We start from the raw sequence: 21,367 nt of genomic DNA, 5'->3' as shown, positions 1-21,367 counted from the left end.
ACCTGAGATTTGGGAGGGGCCAGGGAGGAATGATATGGTTTGGCTGTGTCCTGACCCAACTCTCATCTTGAATTATAGTTCCCATAATCCCACGTTGTGGGAGGGACCTGGTAGGAGGTAATTGAATCATGGGGGTGGTGGTTACCCGCATGCTGCTGTTCTCATGATAGTGAGTGAGGTCTCACAAGATCTGATGGTTTTATAAGGGGCTTTTCTCCTTTTTGCTCATTCCTTTCTCTCATGCTGCCATGTGAAAAAAGATGTATTTGCTTCCCCTTCTGCCATGACTGTAAATTTCCTGAGGCCTCCTGAGCCCTCCAGAACTGTAAGTCAATTAAATCTCTTTTCTTTTCTTTTTTCTTTCTTTTCTTTCCTTTTCTTTTTTTTTTTTTCTTAGACAGAGTCTTGCTCTGTCACCCAGGCTGGAGTGCAGTGGTGCAATCTCAGCTCACTGCAACCTCCATCTCCTGGGTTCCAGCAATTCTTCTGCCTCAGCCTCCCAAGTAACTGAGACTACAGGTGCACACCACCACGCCTGGCTAATTTTTGTATTTTTAGTAGAAACGGGGTTTCACCATATTGGCCAGGCTGTTCTCAAACTCCTGACCTCGTGATCCACCCACCTCGGCCTCCCAAAGTGCTAGGATTACAGGCATGAGCCACCATGCCTGGCTGGGAGTCATTGTTTAATGGGGACAGAGTTTCAGTTTGGTATGGTGAAAAAGTTCTGGTAATAGATGGTGATAGTTGCACAACAACGTGAAGTACTTAATACCACTGAATTGTACACATGAAAATGATAACTGTAAATTTTGTTATGTACATTTCATCATACTAATAAATAAATAAATGAATTAGTAAAATTTAAAAAAAAATAGGCTGGGCGCGGTGACTCATGCCTGTAATTTCAGCACTTTGGGAGGCCAAGGTGGGCGGATCACTTGAAGTCAGAAGTTCAAAACTAGCCTGGACAACATGGTGAAACCCCGTCTCTACTAAAAATACAAAAAATTCGCGGGGTGTGGTGGTGGGCGCCTGTAATTCCAGCTACTTGGGAAGCTGAGACAGGAAAATCACTTGAACCTGGGAGGCAGAGGCTGCAGTGAGCCGAGCTCACCTCTGCACTCCGGCCTGGGTGACAGAGTGAGACTCTGTCTCAAAAAATACAATAAATAAATAAATAGCCAAAGAATACATTGCTTATGTGTGTGTGTAAACTACCTACTTTAAGATGGTGGCTTATGGTCTCTGTTTTACCAAAAACCATCTTAAACATTCCCTCCAATTTTGGCAAAAATATGTGTGTGCGTAAATGTCCCGTATAAGATCTGAAAGGAAACTTACATTATCAGTACTAATTTACCTCTGAGAAAAGCAATGGATTGGTTAGGGGAGCCCTTGTAAACTCATATGGAGGGAGAGAAGGAGCAGAGATGGAGTACTGTAGCTCCAACATTTTCTTTCCTTTTTAATTTTTGAGAAAAGAAACAAAATAGCAAGGAAACAAAATATAAAGTTAAAAAGTAGAGTGATACAGATGTGTGGATTTTGTGTATGACAAAAAGTCATTTTAGGCATTTTTAGGTGCAATAATGGTATATGGTTATTTATTTAAAGCATCTTTATCTTTTAGAGAAACATACTAAAACATTTACAAATGAAATAAAATGCCTGGGATTTGCTTCAAATTAATACAGAAGTCGGGCAGGGAGGTACAGACGAAACGAGATTGGGAATGAGTTGATAGTTGTTGGTTAGGTAATGGATATATATGGCGATTAATTATACTGTTTTCTCTACTTTTGTATGTTTGAAATTTTCCACAAAAAAGTTTCTTTTTGAGGGAAAAAATTGTAAACATAAAAAACAAAACTATAAAATACTGGAAGTAGGCTGGACGCGGTGGCTCACACCTGTAATCTCAGCACTTTGAGAGCCCAAGGGAGGTGGATCACTTGAGGTCAGGAGTTCAAGACCAACCTGGGCAATATAGTGAAACCCCCTCTCTACTAAAAATACAAAAATTAGCCAGCCTTGGTGGCAGGCGCCTGTAATCCTAGCTACTCCAGAGGCTGAAGCAGGAGAATCGCTTAAACCTGGGAGGCAGAGGTTGCAGTGAGCCGAGATCGCGCCACTGCACTCCAGCCTAGGTGACAGAGTGAAACTGTGTCTCGAAAAAAATAGTAATAATACTGGAAGTAAATAAAAAGAATGCATTTATTTAAATCTTGGTGTTGGAAATCAAAAATCCAGAAGCTGCAAAGAAAAAAGATTTACAGATTAAGCAACATAATTTTACATTTATATACGGCAGAAGAGACTAAAAATAAAATTGAAAAACAAGAACAACAGATTAGGAAAAAATATGTTTAAAACATACAATAGACAAAAGATTAAAATCTCACTGTTATAACAGTTCCTGTAGGTTATTAATTTAAAAAAACTAGAAAAAAATGAACAAGAGATATTAACCAGCAACTCAGAAGAGAGGATATATAAATGAATGCATATACAGTACAGCTGGCCCTCCATATCCATATCCATATCCATATCCATATCCATATCCATATCCATGGATTTCACATCTGAGATTTCATCCATACGTGGATTCAACCAACCGAGGATTTAAAATATTCAGAAAAAAAACTAACATGGTGAAACCCCATCTCTACTAAAAATACAAAAAAAAAACTAGCCAGGCGTGGTGGCGGGCGCCTGTAGTCCCAGCTACTCGGGAGGCTGAGGCAGGAGAATGGCATGAACCCAGGAGGCAGAGCTTGCAGTGAGCTGAGATCGCGCCACTGCACTCCAGCCTGGGCGACAGAGCAAGACTCTATCTCGAAAAAATAAATAAATAAAAATAAAAAATAAAAAATCACAATACAATAAGAAATACGATTTTTTAAAACTACTGTATAAAATCCATTTACATAATATTTACATTGTATTATAAGTAATCTAAAGATGATTTGGAGTACACAGGAGGATGTATGTAGGTTATATGCAACAAATGCAGCATTTTATATGAGGACTTAAGCATCCATAGATTTTGGTATCTGTGTGGGTCCTGGAACCACTTCCTCTTGGATACTGAGGAATGAATTTATAAAAATGAACTCTAGGCCAGGCGCAGTGGCTCACGCCTCTAATCCCAGCACTTTGGGAGGCCAAGGCAGGCAGATCACTTGAAGTCAGGAGTTTGAGACCAGCCTGGCCAACATGATGAAACCCTGTCTCTACTAAAACTACAAAAAACTAGCCAGGTGTGGTGGCACACTTCTGTAATTCCAGCTACTCAGGAGGCTGAGACTGAGGTAGGAGAATGGCTTGAACCCAGGAGGCAGAGGTTGCAGTGAGTCAAAATCATGCTACTGCACTCCAGCCTGGGCGACAGAACAAGACTCCATCTCAAATAATAATAATAATAATAATAATAATAATAAAAATAAAAATAAAGATAAGCTCTAATTTAGTAATACATAATGAGCAAAATGAAAATTAAAAGAATGAGGTATCATTTTTCCCCACTAAATTGGTGAAAATGGGCTGGGCGCGGTGGCTCACGCCTGTAATCCCAGCCCTTGGGGGAGGCCAAGGCAGGTGGATTGCCTGAGCTCAGGAGTGCAAGACCAGCCTGGGCAACACGGTGAAACCCAGCCTAGGCAACATGGTGAAACCCCGTCTCTACTAAAATACAAAAAATGAGCCTGGCGTGGCGTCGTGCGGCTGTAATCCCGCTACTCGGGAGGCTGAGACAGGAGAATCTCTTGAACTTGGGAAGCGGAGGTTGCAGTGAGCCGAAATTGTGCCACTGCACCCCAGCCTGGGTGACAAAGCGAGACTCCATCTCAAAAAATAGGAAGAAGAATAAAGTAAATTGGTGAAAATGAAAAGGATTGATAGTGTACAAGGTCAAGGAAGGTATGAAGATCTATGCTTTTACATACTTTTGGTAGAAATACCAATTGATACAGGCTTTTTGGTGGGCAATTCTAAATGATAATTAAAATATAAAGCATACATACCCTTTGACCCAGCAATTTTACATCTAGCAATCTACCACACTGGAACAGTCACACATTTGTACAAAAGTACATGTGCAAGGATGTTTACTACATCATTGTTGGTAATAATAAATAACTGAAAATATCTCAAATATCAGTCGAAGTGGTAATGGTAATGTACCATACATTCATACTATGAAATACCACACAGCCTGTGAAAAAAAATGAGCTCCACATGAAAAGATCTCCAAGATGTATTGTTAAATTAAAATAATTTTAGACTAACCTATGTAGTATGATTTTATAAATATGATACTCCTTAATTTCCTCAGCATTACCCATCCTTACACAAATAAATTATTACTCATCCTTACACAAATGAATCCCTGCTACTGGTACACATCGTGGAGAATCTTGGCGCATGATCCAAAATGACTCATCCTAGAGCATTCTGCATTGAATTGCCCACATGAGAAGCTCTGTCATTAATCAATGCCTGAAAATTGAAGGGTCTATCTCTGAGACTTCCGACTTTAATATCTTTGTTTTCTCTGAACACACTCTGTTAATACATATGTATGTCTTTCTTGTCTAGGCCATTTCTCACAGGCCCACTGACGTATTATTTCGGCTCTTCTGAAAGATGACTGCTTTATGTTTTTGAGGTACCAGTGGTCTCTACCATGAATTTCAGGTATGCTCCATGGCCTATGTTTTACCTTAGACCATCTTTTTTTTTCTTTTTCCTTCCACAGGACTGCCAAGTCCAAAACTTTAGACCATCTTGAATATTCCTTCCAATTTTAGTAAAAATGTGTATGTACGTATGTGTGTGTGTGTGTGTGTGTGTGTGTGTAAAATGCTCAGTAAAATATCTGAAGGAAAACTTACCATATTATTATCAGAAGTTAATTGCTCCTGAGTAAAAAAAATGGGGGTTAGTGGGAGAATGAAAGTGAGAATTTCATTTTTTACCCCATAAACATATATATGGCGCGATCTCGGCTCGCTGCAACCTCCACCTCCTGGGTTCAAGTGATTCTCCTGACTCAGCCTCCCAAGTAGCTGGGATTATAGGCACGCACCACCATGCCCAGCTAATTTTTGTATTTTCAGTAGAGACGGGGTTTCACCATGTTGGCCAGGCTGGTCTCGAACTCCTGGCCTCATGTGATCTGCCTGCCTCAGCCTCCTAGACTGCTGGGATTACAGGCGTGAGCCACTTTGACTGGCCTAAACGTCAGTATTATTAGATTAAAAATAAGCATACACTCATAAAAATAAAATATATTTATAATAAAATAAGCAGCCAGGTGCGGTGGCTCACGCCTGTAATCTCAGCACTTTGGGAGGCCAAGGCGGGTAGATCACCTGAGGTCAGGAGTTTGAGACCAGCCTGGCCAACATGGCGAAACCCTGTCTCTTCCAAAAATACAAAAATAACTGGGCATGATGACATGCACCTGTAATCCCAGCTACTTGGGAGGCTGAGTCAGGAGAATCACTTGAACCCAGGAGGTGGAGGTTGCAATGAGCCGAGATTGTGCCATTGTACTGCAGCCTGGGCAACAAGATTGAAACTCTGTCTCAAAAAATAAAATAAAATAAAATAAAATAAGCACACACTTATGTAAATAAAATATAACACATAATATTATAGAATTGTACTAAATTTCCAATTTTAAGACAATTTAAAAACACCAAACAGGCAGGGGCAGTGGCTCATGCCTGTTATCCCAGCACTTTGGGAGGCTGAGGCTGGAAGATCACTTGAGCCCAGGAGTTCAAGACCAGTCTGGGCAATATGGCAAAACCCCATCTCTACAAATATATAAAAATTATCCAGATGTGGTGGCACATGCCTGTAGTCCCAGCTATGGGAGAGAGTGAGGTGGGAGGATCACTTGAGCCTGGGAGGTCGAGGCTGCAATGAGCTGTGATTGCACCACTACACTCCAGCCTGGGTGATCCTGTCTCAAAATAAAATAAAATAAAATCCACCAAACAACTTATCCGAGATTGTAAATAGGATGAAGACTCTGCTACTTTTGACTTCAGGCAAGTCTTCCTCTCAAAAGCCTTTGTTCTACCTCTGGACATCTCCACAGAATTGCCTATATTACTTCAGATAAATGTTGCAGGCAACAGAACATCCTGACTCAAAACGCATAAGCAATAAGGGTTTATTATCCCCCATAACAAGGAGCCTGGAGATAAGCAAGTTCTGGGGTTAGTTAATAAATAATTCTGTCAACACTGTCAAGGACGCATATTCTTCCCACCTCTCCCTTCTGCTGGCTTTGCCCTCAGGTTACCTCGCCACAGGGCTGTAGGATAGTTACCAAGATCTGGGTATCACACCCAGAAATGACATGTTCAGAGGAAGAAAGAGGGGCATCTAGTACTATTGTCTTTTTCTTAGGAGCCAGGAAACCTTTTCCAGGAACTTCCGGTAGACTTCCTCTAGCATATCATTTGCCAGCTGTTGGTTAGTTGCCCATTCCTAAACCAGTCATTGGCAAGGGGCTCCTGTTAAAAGGTAGACAGGAGGGAGTGAATACAGGATAGGAGCTCCACACTGTTTGCCACAATGGCCTGGGGCCTCTCAATCTCATCCTGTTCCAAATTGTACTCCTCGTTCATCTTTCATGCTGGATCTGATCTCCCTTGTACATTTCTTATTTCAGGGAATGGTATCATTAGCTGCCCAGGTACCCAAGTCAGAAACCAGCAAGTGATCATGATATTTCTCCTTTCTCCTCCCTTCTTAATCTGTTAGAAATTCTTGTCGATTATACCTTTTTCATCACTCTTGATTTTGTCTCTTTTTTATTCATCCTGCGGTTGCTGCTTTTTTGTCTAATTCCATATTATCTCCCACCAAAACCATCTTATTGGTATCTTTTTAAAACATATAGTTTTCTAATTATAAACTGTTACATATCTGTTATATATATGTGGGAGAAATCCAGAAAATACAAAGCTTCTACAATAACACTGCTCAGAGACAATGATTGTGGACATTTTTGTGTATTTCCTTCTTTGCTTTGTTCTATTCGTCAATCTACATATATAGATAGATATTACTTTATTTTATAAATTGAGATTAAACTCTTTTGTAGTATTTTTATTAACAAAATATTGTGAATTTTTCTTTGTACCCATAAATATTCTTCTAGTTTATCACTTTAAGATCTGCATTATATTTTACCATATGGAGGTGTTGTAATATAGTTAAACAAGCCCTTATTGCTAGATTAGGTTTTTTCCAATTTTTTATATCATAAATAATACTTACAATAAAGGTGTTGGTAGGTAAATCTCTTGTACACATTTGTAAGGGTTTCCCTAGAATAAATAAATTACCAGCAGAGAAACTGCTAGCTCAAAGCATATGTACATTTTTCCCCATTCATTTTTATTAAGAAATGTTTCAAGCAATCCTAACAGTCTACTGGATATGATAATAAATACCTATATACCCAGCATGCAGTTTGTCAGACCTTAACATTTTGCCATATTTGCTTTAGATCTATTTTATTAATGAAATAAAGTATTAAGACATATTGAAACATCCTATCTAGGCCTCCCAGAGCCCATCTTTCCCTAGAGGAATCATATCCGCAATTTGGTGTTTCTCAGACCCATGCAGGGTTTTTAACTTTTGCTATATATTATACATGTGTATGCATATGCATGCATAAACAATATATAGTACTGTTCTTCTTGTCTTTAAACTTCTTACTGCACATATTCTCCTGTGATTTGCTCTTTTTCTACAGCATTACACTTTTGAGGCTTACAGGTTTACACATGTAGCTCTAGTTCATTTATTTTCATAGCGGTTTGTGTGATGTTCATTATATGACTATGCCATCAAATTTTAATTTTCTTCTTCGTGAACGTTTATATTGTTTCCATTTTTTCTTTTTTGTTGTTGTTTTTTTTTTTAGATGGAGTCTTGCTCTGTTGCCCAGGCTGGAGTGCAGTGCATGATCTCGGCTCACTGCAACCTCCGCCTCCTGGGTTCAAGTGATTCTCCTGCCTCACCCTCCCGAGTAGCTGAAATTACAGGCGCGTGCCACCATGCCCGGCTATTTTTTTTTTTTTTGTATTTTTAGTAGAGACAAGGTTTACCGTGTTAGCCAGGATGGTCTCGATCTCCTGACCTTGTGATCCGCCCCCCCTTGACCTCTCAAAGTGTTGGGATTACAGGCGTGAGCCTCTGTGCCCGGCCCACTTTTTCATTATTATAGGCAACATTGCTATAAACATTCTTGTAAATGTCTTCTTGTGTATATGAGCAAGAGTTTCTAACTGGGGTGGAGCTGCTGGGGGATAGAGTATGTGCACTGTCAGTTTACTGGATATTGCCAAATTGGTAGTACCCTCCTTATTCTCCCACCAAGGCCATAAGAGTTTTTGTTGATTTATATGATCATCACATGGTTTGGCCGGTGTTGCTGTACCCCACCTTCAAATCTGACAGTGCATTAGAGTACCCATTTCTCTGAATTCTTGTCACCACCACGTATTATCAGTTTTTCAACTTTGCTAATTTTATTTTATTTTATGTGAGACAGAGTCTCACTCTGTTGCCCAGGCTGGAGTGCAGTGCCATGATCTCAGCTCACTGCAACTGCTACCTCCCGGGTTCAAGCATTTCTGCTGCCTCAGCCTCCCGAGTAGCCGGGATTATAGTGCGGTGGAAGGAGGGGTGCCCATGCCTGACTAATTTTTGCATTTTTAGTAGAGATGGGTTTTGCCATGTTGCCCAGGCTGGTCTCGAACTCCTGAACTTAGGTGATCAGCCTGCCTTGGCCTCCCAAAGTGCTGGGATTACAGTTGTGAGCCGCTGCGCCCAGCCCAACTTTGTTAATTTTATTGGCAAAAAAGAAAAGGGTATTTGTTGATAACATTTAAGAACACTTGGATTCTTTCTTTTTTCTCATTACAAAATAGCACGCATTATTTTAGAAAATTTGAAAATATAAGGGCTGGGTGCGGTGGCTCACGCCTGTAATCCCAGCACTTTGGGAGGCCAAGGCAGGTGGATCACTTGAGGTCAGGAGTTTGAGACTAGCCTGACCAACATGGAGAAACCCTGTCTCTACTAAAATACAAAACTAGCGGGGCGTGGTGGCGCATGCCTGTAATCCCAGCTACCCAGGAGGCAACCTCTGCCTCCCAGGTTCAAGCGATTCTTCTGCCTCAGCCTCCCAAATAGCTGGGATTATAGGCGCCCACCACCACGCCCAGCTAATTTTTGTATTTTTAGTAGAGACGGGGTTTCAGCATGTTGGCCAGGCTGGTCTGGAACTCCTGACCTCAAGTGATCCGCCCGTCTCTGCCTCCCAAATTGCTGGGTGTGGGGGTTTTTTTGAGACAATCTCCCTCTTTCATCCAGGCTGGAGTGTGGTGGCACGATCATGGCTCACGGGAGCCTTGACCTCCCGGGCTCAAGCAATCCTCTCACCTGAGCCTCCCAAAGTAGCTGGGACCACAGGTGCATGCCACCACACTCAGCTAATTTTTTTATTATTTATTTATTTATTTATTTATTCATTTATTCATTTATTAAGACGGAGTTTCACTCTCGTTGCCCAGGCTGGAGTTCGATGGTGAGATTTCAGCTCACCGCAACCTCTGTCTTTGGGGTTCAAGCGATTCTTCTGCCTGAGCCACCCAACTAGCTGGGATTACAGGCATGCACCACCATGCCTGGCTAATTTTTGTGTTTTTAGTAGAGACGGGGTTTCTCCACGTTGGTCAGGCTGGTCTCCAACTCCTGACCTCAGATGATCTGCCTGCCTCGGCCTCCCAAAGTGCTGGAATTACAGGCGTGAGCCACCGCACCCGGCATTTTTAAAATTTTTTAAAAAGTTTTTCGTAGAGACAGGGTCTCCCTGTGTTACCTACCATACCCAGCTCAATTTGTCATTTGTCAGTTTAAATAAAATTCTGTCTTAATTTGAATTAATCATACAGATTACAGTTAAAACCAACAATGAAAAAAACTGTAACACATTGAATTTTTACTCCATAACTAGAGCTGCTTCGGATACCTAATATTTCCATAAATAGGATTCATAACTAGGTGTTTAATATATATGATATGTACATGTAATGACAAATACCCACACATATATATTTTGCCTTTACAAAAATGTATCTAGTCTGTCATAAACTGTTTTTTTTTTCACCTAATAAATAAGCAACAATCATTTTCTCATGTTATTTGTATTCAGGACTAGAGGGTGTTATTTAAAGACTTCCATATTCATATCCACCTGTCTCCCCACTCACCGTCCATAAACCAAGGACCAGGCTGAGTCCAGCAACAAGTCCTAGAGGAGCTGGCTTCCTGCCGGCTCTATATGGTGTTGCAACTGACCCAGCCCCTCATCTGAAATTCACACATAACTCTCCCTTGCTCATTACTCAGGGAGGCCAACTGCCACCTCTGCCTTAGGGCCTTCTGCTGGGGAACTCCCATCTTACCTGTCTGTTGGACAGCATAACATGCAACTCCCTTTAGTTACATGGCTCTCCTGTGCCCTCACCCTATACGCCTTCAGGTTTTCTTCTTACCGCCACCCTCCAATTTAAATATATTACCGGCAACCTTAACCTCTTGCCTTAACTCTCCTCCTTTCAGGACGTCAAACTCTCCAGAGCCTGATCCATAGGAAGTTTGGTATTCCATCCTCTTATGTGGCCTAGCCCATGTATACATTTGATTAGGTGAAATATGTTTGGATTTGATCCAGCTTCCATGTCAGGAAAGACTCTGTAATAGATGTATCTCATTGCTCACCTAGACTACTGCAATAGTTCTCACTCCTTCTAGTATTGCCATTCTTCTCACTTTGCCCTTTCTCTCTACGAATTCATCCACATAGCTGTCAGTGAGCTTCCTAAAATTCTATTCTAATGATGCCATTTCCCTGCATAAAATACTTGCGTGGGGCCAGCTGCGTTGGCTCATGCGTGTAATCTCAGTGCTTTGGGAGGCCAAGGCGGGTGGATCACGAGGTCCGGAGTTCAAGACCAGCCTGGCCAAGATGGTGAAACCCCATCTCTACTAAAAATACAAAAATCAGGGCTGGGCACGGTGGCTCACGCCTGTAATCCCAGCACTTTGGGAGGCTGAGGCAGGCAGATCACAAGGTCAGGAGATTGAGACCATCCTGGTTAACACGGTGAAACCCCGTCTCTACTAAAAATACAAGAAATTAGCTGGGCGTGGTGATGCGTGCCTGTAATCCCAGCTACTCAGGAGGCTGAAGCAGAGAATTGTTTGAACCTGGGAGGCGGAGGTTGCAGTGAGCCAAGATCACGCCACTGCACTCCAGGCTGGGTGACAGAGCGAGATTCCGTCTCAAAACAAAACAAAACAAAAAAACAAAAACTCATGTGTCACCTGACCTACAGGATCAAGCCCAAGTCCCTGCTTAAAGGCCCTCTGGGATCTCTAGCCATCCTTCCTATGACTTCTACAGCTTCACTCTGTATACACTAGCAATTCTGAGTTGTTCTTTGTCCTTCTGACACTATTTCATACCTATGTACCTTTGCATATGCTTCCCTTTCTGTCTAGGATATTCTTTCCTCTTTGACTGGAAAACTCCTTTTCATTCTTCAAAGTTCTATTCCAAAGATAGTCCTACAAACTCAAAGCACCACCTCACATTCTCCTTATTAATTATTAATACAAAGAGGGCCAGGTGCGGTGGCTCACGCCTGTAATCCTAGCACTTTGGGAGGCCGAGGTGGGTGCATCACTTGAGGTCAGGAGTTCAAAACCAGCCTAGTCAACATGGCAAAATCCCGTCTCTACTAAAAATAAAAAAAATTAGCCGGGTGTGGTGGCAGGCACCTGTAATCCCAGCTACTCGGGAGGCTGAGGTGGGAGAACTGCTTGAACCTGGGAGACGGAGGCTGCAGTGAGCTGAGATCACGCCACTGCACTCCAGCCTGGGGGACAGAGTGAGACTCCGTCTCAGTAAAAAGTAATAATAATAATAATAAAATTATTAATACAAAGGGGAAAAATTGCATTCACACTGGAGAAGCTTAGCTAATGCCATCATAGCCAAGTGGTCAAAATTATCATCATTCACCCAGATAGTTCAACATATGCAAGTCAATAAATGTGATTCATCACGTAAACAGAATTAAAAACAAAATCCATATGATCGTCTCAATAGATGCAAAAAAGCATTTGATAAAATCCAGCATCCCTTTATAATAAAAACCCTCAACAAACTAGACATAGAAAGAACATACCTCAAAATAATAAAAGCCATATATGACAAACTGACAGCCAACATCATACTGAATGAGGAAAAGTTGAAAGCATTCCCTCTGAGAATAGGAACAAGACAAGGATGTCCATGTCCACCACTGTTATTTGGCATAGTACTGGAAGTCCCAGCCAGAGCAATCAGGCAAGAGAGAGAAATAAAGGGCATCCAAATTGGAAAAGAGAGCTGGGCATGGTAGCTCACGCCTGTAATCCCAACATTTTGGGAGGCCGAGGCGGGTGGATCACCTGAGGTCAGGAGTTTGAGACCAGCCTGGCCAATATGGTGAAACCCTGTTTCTACTAAAAATACAAAAGGTGTGGTGGCACATGCCTGTAATCCCAGCTACTCAGGAGGCAAGGCTAGAGAATTGCTTGAGCCCAGGGGGTGGAAGTTGCAGTGAGTTGAGATCATGCCACTGCACTCCAGCCTGGGCAACAGAGTGCGATTCTGTCTAAAAAAAAAAAAAGAAAAGAAAAGAAATTGGAAAAGAGGAAGTCAAACTCTCTGTTTGCCAATGATGTGATAGGTAGTATATCTAGAAAATCCTAAAGACTCTTCCAAAAGACTCGTAGATTTGATAAATGAATTCAGTAAAGTCTCAGGTTGCAAAATCAATGTATACAAATTGGTAACCACTGCTATACACCAACAATGACCAAGCTGAGAATCAAATCAATAACTCAATTGCAGCTGGGCGCAGTGGCTCACGCCTGTTATCCCAGCATTTAGAGAGGCCAAGGCAGGTAGAACACGAGGTTGGGAGTTTGAGAGCAGCCTGGCTAACATAGTGAAACTCCGTCTCTACTAAAAATACAAAAAATTAGCAGGGCGTGGTGGCAGGCACCTGTAATCTCAGCTACTCAGGAGGCTGAGGCAGGAGAATCACTTGAACCCGGGAGGCAGAGGTTGCATTGAGCTGAGATCACGCCATTGCACTCCAGCCCGGGTGACAGAGCGAGACTCCGTCTCAAAAAAAAAAAAAAAAAAAAAAACCTCAATTGCTGTTACACTAGCTGCAAAAAAACGAACAACTTAGGAATATACTTAACCAAGGAGGTGAAATATCTCTACAAAGAGAACTGCAAAATACTGCTGAAAGAAATTGTAGATAACACAAACAAATGCAAATATATCCCATGCTCATGAATTAGAATCAATATCATGAAAATGACCATACTGCCCAAAGCAATCTATAAATTCAATACAATTCCTACGAAAATACCAACATCATTTTTTCACAGAATTAGAAAAATGATCCTAAAATTCATATAGAACCAAAAAAGAGCAAATAGCCAAAGCAATCTGAAGCAAAAAGAAAAAATCTGGAGGCATCACATTACCACACTTTAAATTATACTGCAAGGCTATCGTGGTACTGGTATGAAAGCAGATACATAGACCAATGGAATAGAATGGCGAACCAAGAAATAAGGCAAAATACTTACAACCAACTAATCTTTGACAAAGCATATAAAAACATAAACTGAGGAAAGGACACCCTATTCAATAAATGGTGTTGGGAAAACTGGATCCCACATGTAGAAGAATGAAACTGGATTCATTTCTCTCACCATGTACAAAAATCAATTCAAGATCGATTAAAGACTTAAATGTAAGACCTGAAGCCATAAAAATTCTAGAAGAAAACCTAGGAAAGCTCTTCTGGACATTGGTCTAGGCAAAGAATTCATGACTAAGACCCCAAAAGTAAATGCAACAAAACAAAAATAAACAAATGGGACATAATTAAATTTAAAAGCTTCTGCACAGCAAAAGAAACAATCACCAGAGTAAACAGACAACTCACAGAATGGGAGAAGATATTTGCAAACTATGCATTCAACAAAGGACTAATATCCAGAATCTACAAGGAACTCAAACAAATCAGCAGGAAAAAAACTAATAATCTCATTAAAAAGTGGGCAAATGACCTGAATAGATATTTCTCAAAAGAAGATATACAAATGCTCAACAAACATGAAAAAATGCTCAACATCACTAATCATCAGGGAAATGCAAATCAAAACCACAATAAAGTGCCATCTTACCCCAGGCAGAATGGCCATTATTAAAAAGTAAAGGCTGGGCACGGTGGTTCATGCTTGTAAGCCCAGCACTTTGGGAGGCCGAGATGGGCAGATCACCTGAGGTTGGGAGTTGGAAACCAGCCTGGCCAACATGGTGAAACCCCATCTCTACAAGAAATACGAAAATTAGCAGGCTTACTTGGGAGGCTGAGACAGGAGAATGGCGTGAACCCGGGAGGCGGAGCTCGCAGTGAGCCAAGATTGCGCCACTGCACTCCAGCCTGGGCAACAGAGTGAGACTCAGTCTCAAAAAACAAAAAAAAAAATTAGCCAGGCTTGGTGGTGTGCACCTGTAATCCCAGCTACATGGGAGGCTGAGGCATGAGAATCGCTTGAACCAAGGAGGTGGAGGTTGCAGTGAGCTGAGATGGCACCACTGCACTCCAGCCTGGGCAGCAAGAGCAAAACTCCGTCTCAAAAATAAATAAACGAATAAAATAAAATAAATAAAATTTAAAAAACAATAGATGTTGGTATGGATGTGGTAAAAAGGTAACACTGCTAGGGGAATGTAAATTAGTACAATCTTTACGGAAAGCAGTATGGAGATTCCTTAAAGAACTAAAGGTAGATCTACCATTTGATCCAGCAATCCCACTACTGGGAATCTACCCAAAGGAAAAGAAGTCATTATATCAAAAAGACACCTACACACATATATTTATTACAGCACAATTCACAAATGCAAAGATATGCAACAAAACTAAGTGCTCATCAACTGATAAGTGGATAAAGAAAATGTGATATATATACACCATGGAATACTATTCAGCTATAAAAAAGAACAAAATAATGTCTTTTGCAGCAACTTGGATGGAACTGGAGAACATTATTCTAAGTGAAGTAACTCAGGAATGGAAAACCAAATATCACAGTTCTCACTTTTTTTTTTTTTTTTTCTGAGACAGAGTCTCACTCTAGCCCAGGCTGGAGGGCAGTGGCGTGATCTCGGCTCACTGCAACCTCCACCTCTTGGGTTCAAGCGATCCTCCCACATTCAGGCAATCCTCCACCTCAGTCTCCCAAGTAGCTGGGAGTACAGGCGTGCACCACCATGCCCAGATAAGTTTTGTATTTTTAGTAGAGACGGAGTTTCGCCATGTTGGCCAAGCTGGTCTCGAACTCCTGACCTCAGGTGATCCACCTGCCTCGGCCTCCCAAAATGCTGGGATTACAGGCGTGAGCCACCATGCCTGGTCGCATGTTCTCATAAGTTGGAGCTAAGCTATGGGTACACAAAGGCATATAGACTAGTATAATGGACATTGGAGACTCATAATGGGCAAGGATGAGAGTGGGGAGAGATTTAAAAACTACATGTAGGGAAGAATGTACACTACTCAGGTGATGGGTGCACTAAAATTTCAGACTTTGCCATTATACAATTCATCCATGTAACCCAAAACCACTAGTACCCCTAAAGCTATTGAAAAAGAAAAGAAAAAAATTCTCATCACCATTAATGGAACAAACAAATAACATATGCCCCTGGTACGATGTACTGAGAATCACACACTGGTGGTATTCTTGCAAAAAATATTTCACCTGAATCTAATCCCAAGGGAACAGTCAAAAAAATACATCTTGAAAGATGTTCTACAAAACTGGCCTGAACTCTTCTTTTTTTTTTGGAGACGGAGTCTTGCTCAGTCGCACAGGCTGGAGTGCAGTAGCGCAATCTCAGCTCACTGCAAGCTCCGCCTCCTGGGTTCACACCATTCTCCTGCCTCAGCCTCCCGAGTAGCTGGGACTATAGGCGCCCACCACCACGCCCGGCTAAATTTTTTGTATTTTTAATAGAGACGGGGTTTCACCATGTTAGCCAGGATGGTCTCGATCTCCTGACCTTGTGATCCGCCCACTTCGGTCTCCCAAAGTGCTGGGATTATAGGCATGAGCCACCACGCCGGGCCAAAACTAGCCTGAACTCTTAAAAATGCCAATGTCCAGCAAGACCAAAACAAAATAAAAGACTCAGCAACAGCTCCAAATTTAAAGATGCTAAAGAAGCATGACGGCTAAATGCAATGTGTGATCCTTGATTCAATCCTGGATCAAAAGAAAAAAACAGCTATAAATAATATTATTAAGAGACTTGGTGAAATTTGAATATGGATTACATGTTAGATAATAATATGGGGCCAATGTTAAATTTCCTGAGTATGGTCATTGTACTGTGGTTATGGAAGAGCATGTACTTGTTCTTTGGAGATATGTGCTGAAGGGCTAAATTGTTGCTATATCTACAAGAAACTCTCAACGTTTCAGCAAAAAGAAACAAGCAAATAAATAAATATGTGAGTCTGTGTATCAAAATAGAGAGATAAAGCAAATGCGGTGAAGTGTTAACAATAGAACTATAGGTGAAGGATAAACAGATGCTCATTGTTCTATTCTTGCAGCTTTTATGTAGGTTTGATATTTTTCAAAACACAAACTTGGACACTATAAATAATAAGTAATAAAAACAAAAAAACTTTTCCCAGTCACGTTTTCTATTAAGCCTTCCATGACATACACCTACTGCCCCTGGCCCCCAAACACTCACCTAAAACAATGAATCATACCCTCTCTTCTGGACTCTTCCAAGGTTATCTATCTCTCTGACCAAAGTATAAGCTCTTGGAAATCAGGCCCTGTATTATGATGGATCTACACTGCTAGCACCATACCTGACACAGATTGGATGCTCAGTTGATCCCCTTTTTAAATTAATCAAGCTGAGTATTGAAGCTTGGATAGAATTCAGGAAGCAGAGAGGAGTCAGGCTTCCCAAGAGAGAGGAATGGCATGAGCGAAGGTAAGGAAACAGAAAAGTACATTTTGTATTTACCAAAAGTTTGGTCAGAACTGAGGGTTTATATAGGTGAAAATGCCTAACACACTATAGATTCTTAATAAAAATCTGATGATGAATAAATGAATGAATGAGATTTGAAAGGCAGGCTTAGATCAGATTAGAAAGGCCTTTGACTACTGAATTGAGAAATTTGAACATTAACTAGTTCTTAACATCCAGGGTGTTTTCCCAGCGGTGGAAAGAGTGTGTTCTTGGGCAAGTCCATTGCACATTTTCTTCACTAAATAACAAGGAAAATTGCCTCCATCAGTGTGTTTAAAAAAAAAAAAAAAAAAAAAAGGAAAAGTAGAGATAAGTGGGATCTGAAAGTGACCTGCTTCCAAACTCAAGGGGAGAAAACGTTATCTATCCAGGAAAAGCTCCATAGTGGAATTTTAAAACATCCAACATCCCTCAGACTAATAGGTGTCACAGAATATGAAGAATAAATAAATAGGTGTCACAGAATATGAAGAATAAATAAATATTTAATACGGGTCATGCTTGTCTTTGAAAATAGTGTCTGAGGCCGGGCGCGGTGGCTCATGCCTATTATCCCTGCACTTTGGGAGGCCGAGGCGGGTGGATCACCTGAGGTCGAGAGTTTGAGACCAGCCTCCCCAACATGGTGAAACCCCGTCTCTACTAAAAATACAAAAAATTAGCTGGACGTAGAGGCACGAGCCTGTAATCCCAGCTACTCATGAGACTGAGGCAGGAGAATGGCTTGAACCTGGGAGGTGGAGGTTGCGGTGAACCGAGATCGCGCCACTGCACTCCAGCCTGGGCAACAAGAGCAAAACTCTGTCTCAAAAAAAAAAAAAAAGAAAAGAAAAGAAAAGAAAATAGTGTCTGAAATTATTTTGTTAATTGTACTATAGTTTTAAAGTTTAAGAAGTGTATACTTGGGGGGGGTGGTACGTGTCCAGACTGGGGCCGAGGGGGGGAGGGGGAGGACATTGGTAAGGTGACCGTCCTACAATAGGGGGGGGGGGGGGGGGGGGGGGGGGGGGGGGGGGGGGGGGGGGATGACTGACCAGTGGTGAAGAGGAGACTCGTTAAAAAAAAAAAAAAAAAAAAAAAGTGTATACTTATGAAATAAGTAGACTCCAATACTAGTTTAGGGCCTCCACATTACTACATATATTACAAAGCTGCTCCGTTAGCCCAGCTGAGCTGTCCCCAACAGACAGTTTTCATATTTATTTAGTATTTCTGTTCTATTTTCTTCCAGATAGATTTGTGGGGACTGACAATTTAAGTAATGCAAAATAATTTGATTATGACAACTGAGAAAAAGAAACGTGTGTTGTGTTTTGAGGTTATCATTTCCTTGACCATCTTAAGCAGCCTGATATCTATTTCATCTTTGTTCATAATCACAGCACACCTTTGAACACATACCAAAATGATGATGGAATGAGAGCAAAGTATGTGAGTCAACTGGCTACTCTGTGAAACAATTTGTTAGTTTTAGGCTATAGTTCTTTTCAATTTTCAGCCAAATTCTATAAAAATCTTAGCTGGAAGGAAATGCAAATGTCAGGTTACATTTTAGAAATTAATTTTTGGGCTGAGTGTGGTGGCTCATGCATGTAATCCCAGCACTTTGGGAGGCCGAGGAGGGAGGATTACCTGAGGTCAGGAGTTTGAGACCAGCCTGGCCAACATGGTGAAATCCTGTCTCTACTAAAAATACAAAAATTAGCCGGGTGTGGTGGTGCGCTCCTGTAATCCCAGCTACTTGGTAGGCTAAAGCACAAGAATCACTTGAACCTAGGAAGCAGAAGCCTGGGCCTCTCCAGCCTGGGTGACAGAGCAAGACTGTCTCAATTTTTGGCCCAATTACCATGTAGCATTAACTTGTTTCAGAATGTTTAATATTACTGGGAAGACAGTATCGGTAGTGGTCAAAGTGATTTGTAGTTCACAAAGCACGTGGGCATTTTTTTTGAAGAAAGTAAACAAAATAATTTGAACTGTTGTTTCAGGTAATAGACTCATGTGGTAAGTCATTTGAGCTGTATGTGCAAATGGACTATGACACAGCTAAATTAGTCACAACTGTCTACCACAGGCCAACTTCAAGATAAAGGGCTGTATATCAGTTAGCAATGCTCTCTTACAACCAGTCCTGATGTGTTTGTAAGCAGGAAAATAATTTTATGGTTACAATCAAAAAAGAAGTATCAGGCCAGTCCACCAAACCCAGACAAATCCCATATCTCGCTCCAGTTTTACAGAGATTAGCATATCACATGAGCCAAATGCTGTTCCCCAACTTAGAATGTGATATTGCTATTTTGCAGGGAAAGTGTAAGCCCTGTTCTGCAACACTGATGAAATAGAAGTATTCATAGATATTGTGTTTAATGTGGCCCAATAATTGAAACATAAAATAGATATCTTGTAACAGAACATTTTTAAAAGTCAAAAAAGATAAGAATTAGGCCTTGGAAAATAAACGACTATGAAGAAAGATAAAAAGAAAAGAGACTGGGGTGTCTCTGAAGACCCTGCTTAGAGGCCCTGTCCTCCTTGCGGCAAGCGGCCATTGCCATGGAAACCGGAGCCGCAGGGCTATCTGTCCGGGATTGTGACGCCTAGATGGGAGTGGTGGGAGGAGACAGGAAGAGGGTGGTGGCCGATAGCTGGTCCTCTTTCTCCAACACCTAGCCTGAGACTTCGCGGCGCGGCTGCTATCCTGAACTAGCTTGGTAAGGGTTGTGCCCCGAACCAGCGTAGAGAGACCTCGGATCAGCCGCCTTGATGACAGCATCCGCGTCCTCCTTTTCATCATCTCAGGGTGTCCAGCAGCCCTCCACCTACAGCTTCTCCCAAATAACCAGCAGCTTGTTTCTCAGCAATGGTGTGGCCGCCAACGACAAACTCCTTCTGTCCAGCAATCGCATCACCGCCATTGTCAATACCTCGGTGGAAGTGGTCAACGTATACTTCGAGGGCATTCAGTACATAAAGGTGCCTGTTACCGATGCTCGTGACTCGCGTCTCTACGACTTTTTTGACCCCATTGCTGATCTTATCCACACCGTTGATATGAGGCAGGGCCGCACGCTGCTGCACTGCGTGGCTGGAGTGAGCCGTTCCGCCTCACTGTGCCTTGCCTACCTCATGAAATACCACTCCATGTCGCTGCTGGACGCCCATACATGGACCAAGCGGCGCCGCCCCATCATCCGGCCCAACAACGGCTTTTGGGAACAGCTCATTAATTACGAATTCAAGCTGTTTAATAACAATACCGTGCGCATGATCAATTCGCCGGTAGGTAACATCCCTGACATCTATGAGAAGGACCTACGTACGATATTATCAATGTAAGCCATCCCGGCCAGCCCCTGACATCTGCCATCGATCTTGCACCAAGACTGAACTTGAACGCTGACATTTTGTTAGTAAAGAAAACCGGATGATGCCTTGTTAAAGGGCAAGAAAAAAGGGAGGGGGTTGGAGTTTTGAACGTAGTAAGCCTTACCTTAATAGAATTAAATTCATGAAGCATAAGATGGCGAAAATGTTTTTTATATTGTGAGGTCAAGCTATTGAGGCCTGGCTGGAACCAGGGTAGGGCAAGTAATGCTCAGCTCACATAGACCTGCCAGCAGCACCCAATACATGAGGCAGGCCTGAAATCCTGAGCCCTGCCAGAGGCTGACTAACCCAGGAGTGAATCCTCTAGAATCTCACCTGGTTCTTTCCAACCCGAAGTCAAAGCCTTAGACATCTTGGCATCCCTTGCACTTCTCCCAGTAAGTGCCAGCCTAGTGGATAAGTGGCTTTCATTCAAGGTGTGCTCCAGGAGCTCTGGAGGAGTCTCAGGCTACCCTTGCCCACCTTCAATCACAGTGGCCCATCTCTGGTTTTCTAGATTGGATTTATACATTAGTTTAAAAAACAAAACTAGTTTTTTAAAAGACCATTCCACTCCATAAAGTTTAAAAATATTGTATTTTTTTGAGTGCTGTACTTGATGGCAAGGTCTCAAGGTGTCTTTGGTGATCTCCCACTGGCCTTTGTGAAAAGGGACATAGTCCTTTTCCCAGGGCATATACTGAGAGAGAACAGGCCTGACACCAGGCCTCAGGGGTTCCTCTCATGAGCCTTGGC

At 41.9% G+C, this 21,367-nt stretch overlaps 1 protein-coding gene across 1 annotated transcript; it reads left to right on the top strand.

The window, feature by feature from the left end:
- The first annotated feature begins 19,884 nt into the window (after positions 1-19,884).
- DUSP21 (dual specificity phosphatase 21) lies at positions 19,885-20,758 on the top strand. The gene has a single exon (XM_003271024.3). The coding sequence runs from the start codon at positions 20,009-20,011 to the stop codon at positions 20,579-20,581; it is 573 nt and encodes a 190-aa protein (XP_003271072.1). The 5' UTR covers positions 19,885-20,008; the 3' UTR covers positions 20,582-20,758.
- The last annotated feature ends 609 nt before the right edge of the window (positions 20,759-21,367 follow it).

Source organism: Nomascus leucogenys, chromosome X (genome assembly GCF_006542625.1).
Source record: "Nomascus leucogenys isolate Asia chromosome X, Asia_NLE_v1, whole genome shotgun sequence".
Classification (NCBI taxonomy): domain Eukaryota; kingdom Metazoa; phylum Chordata; class Mammalia; order Primates; family Hylobatidae; genus Nomascus; species Nomascus leucogenys.
This window is presented reverse-complemented; position numbering and strand designations above follow the sequence as displayed.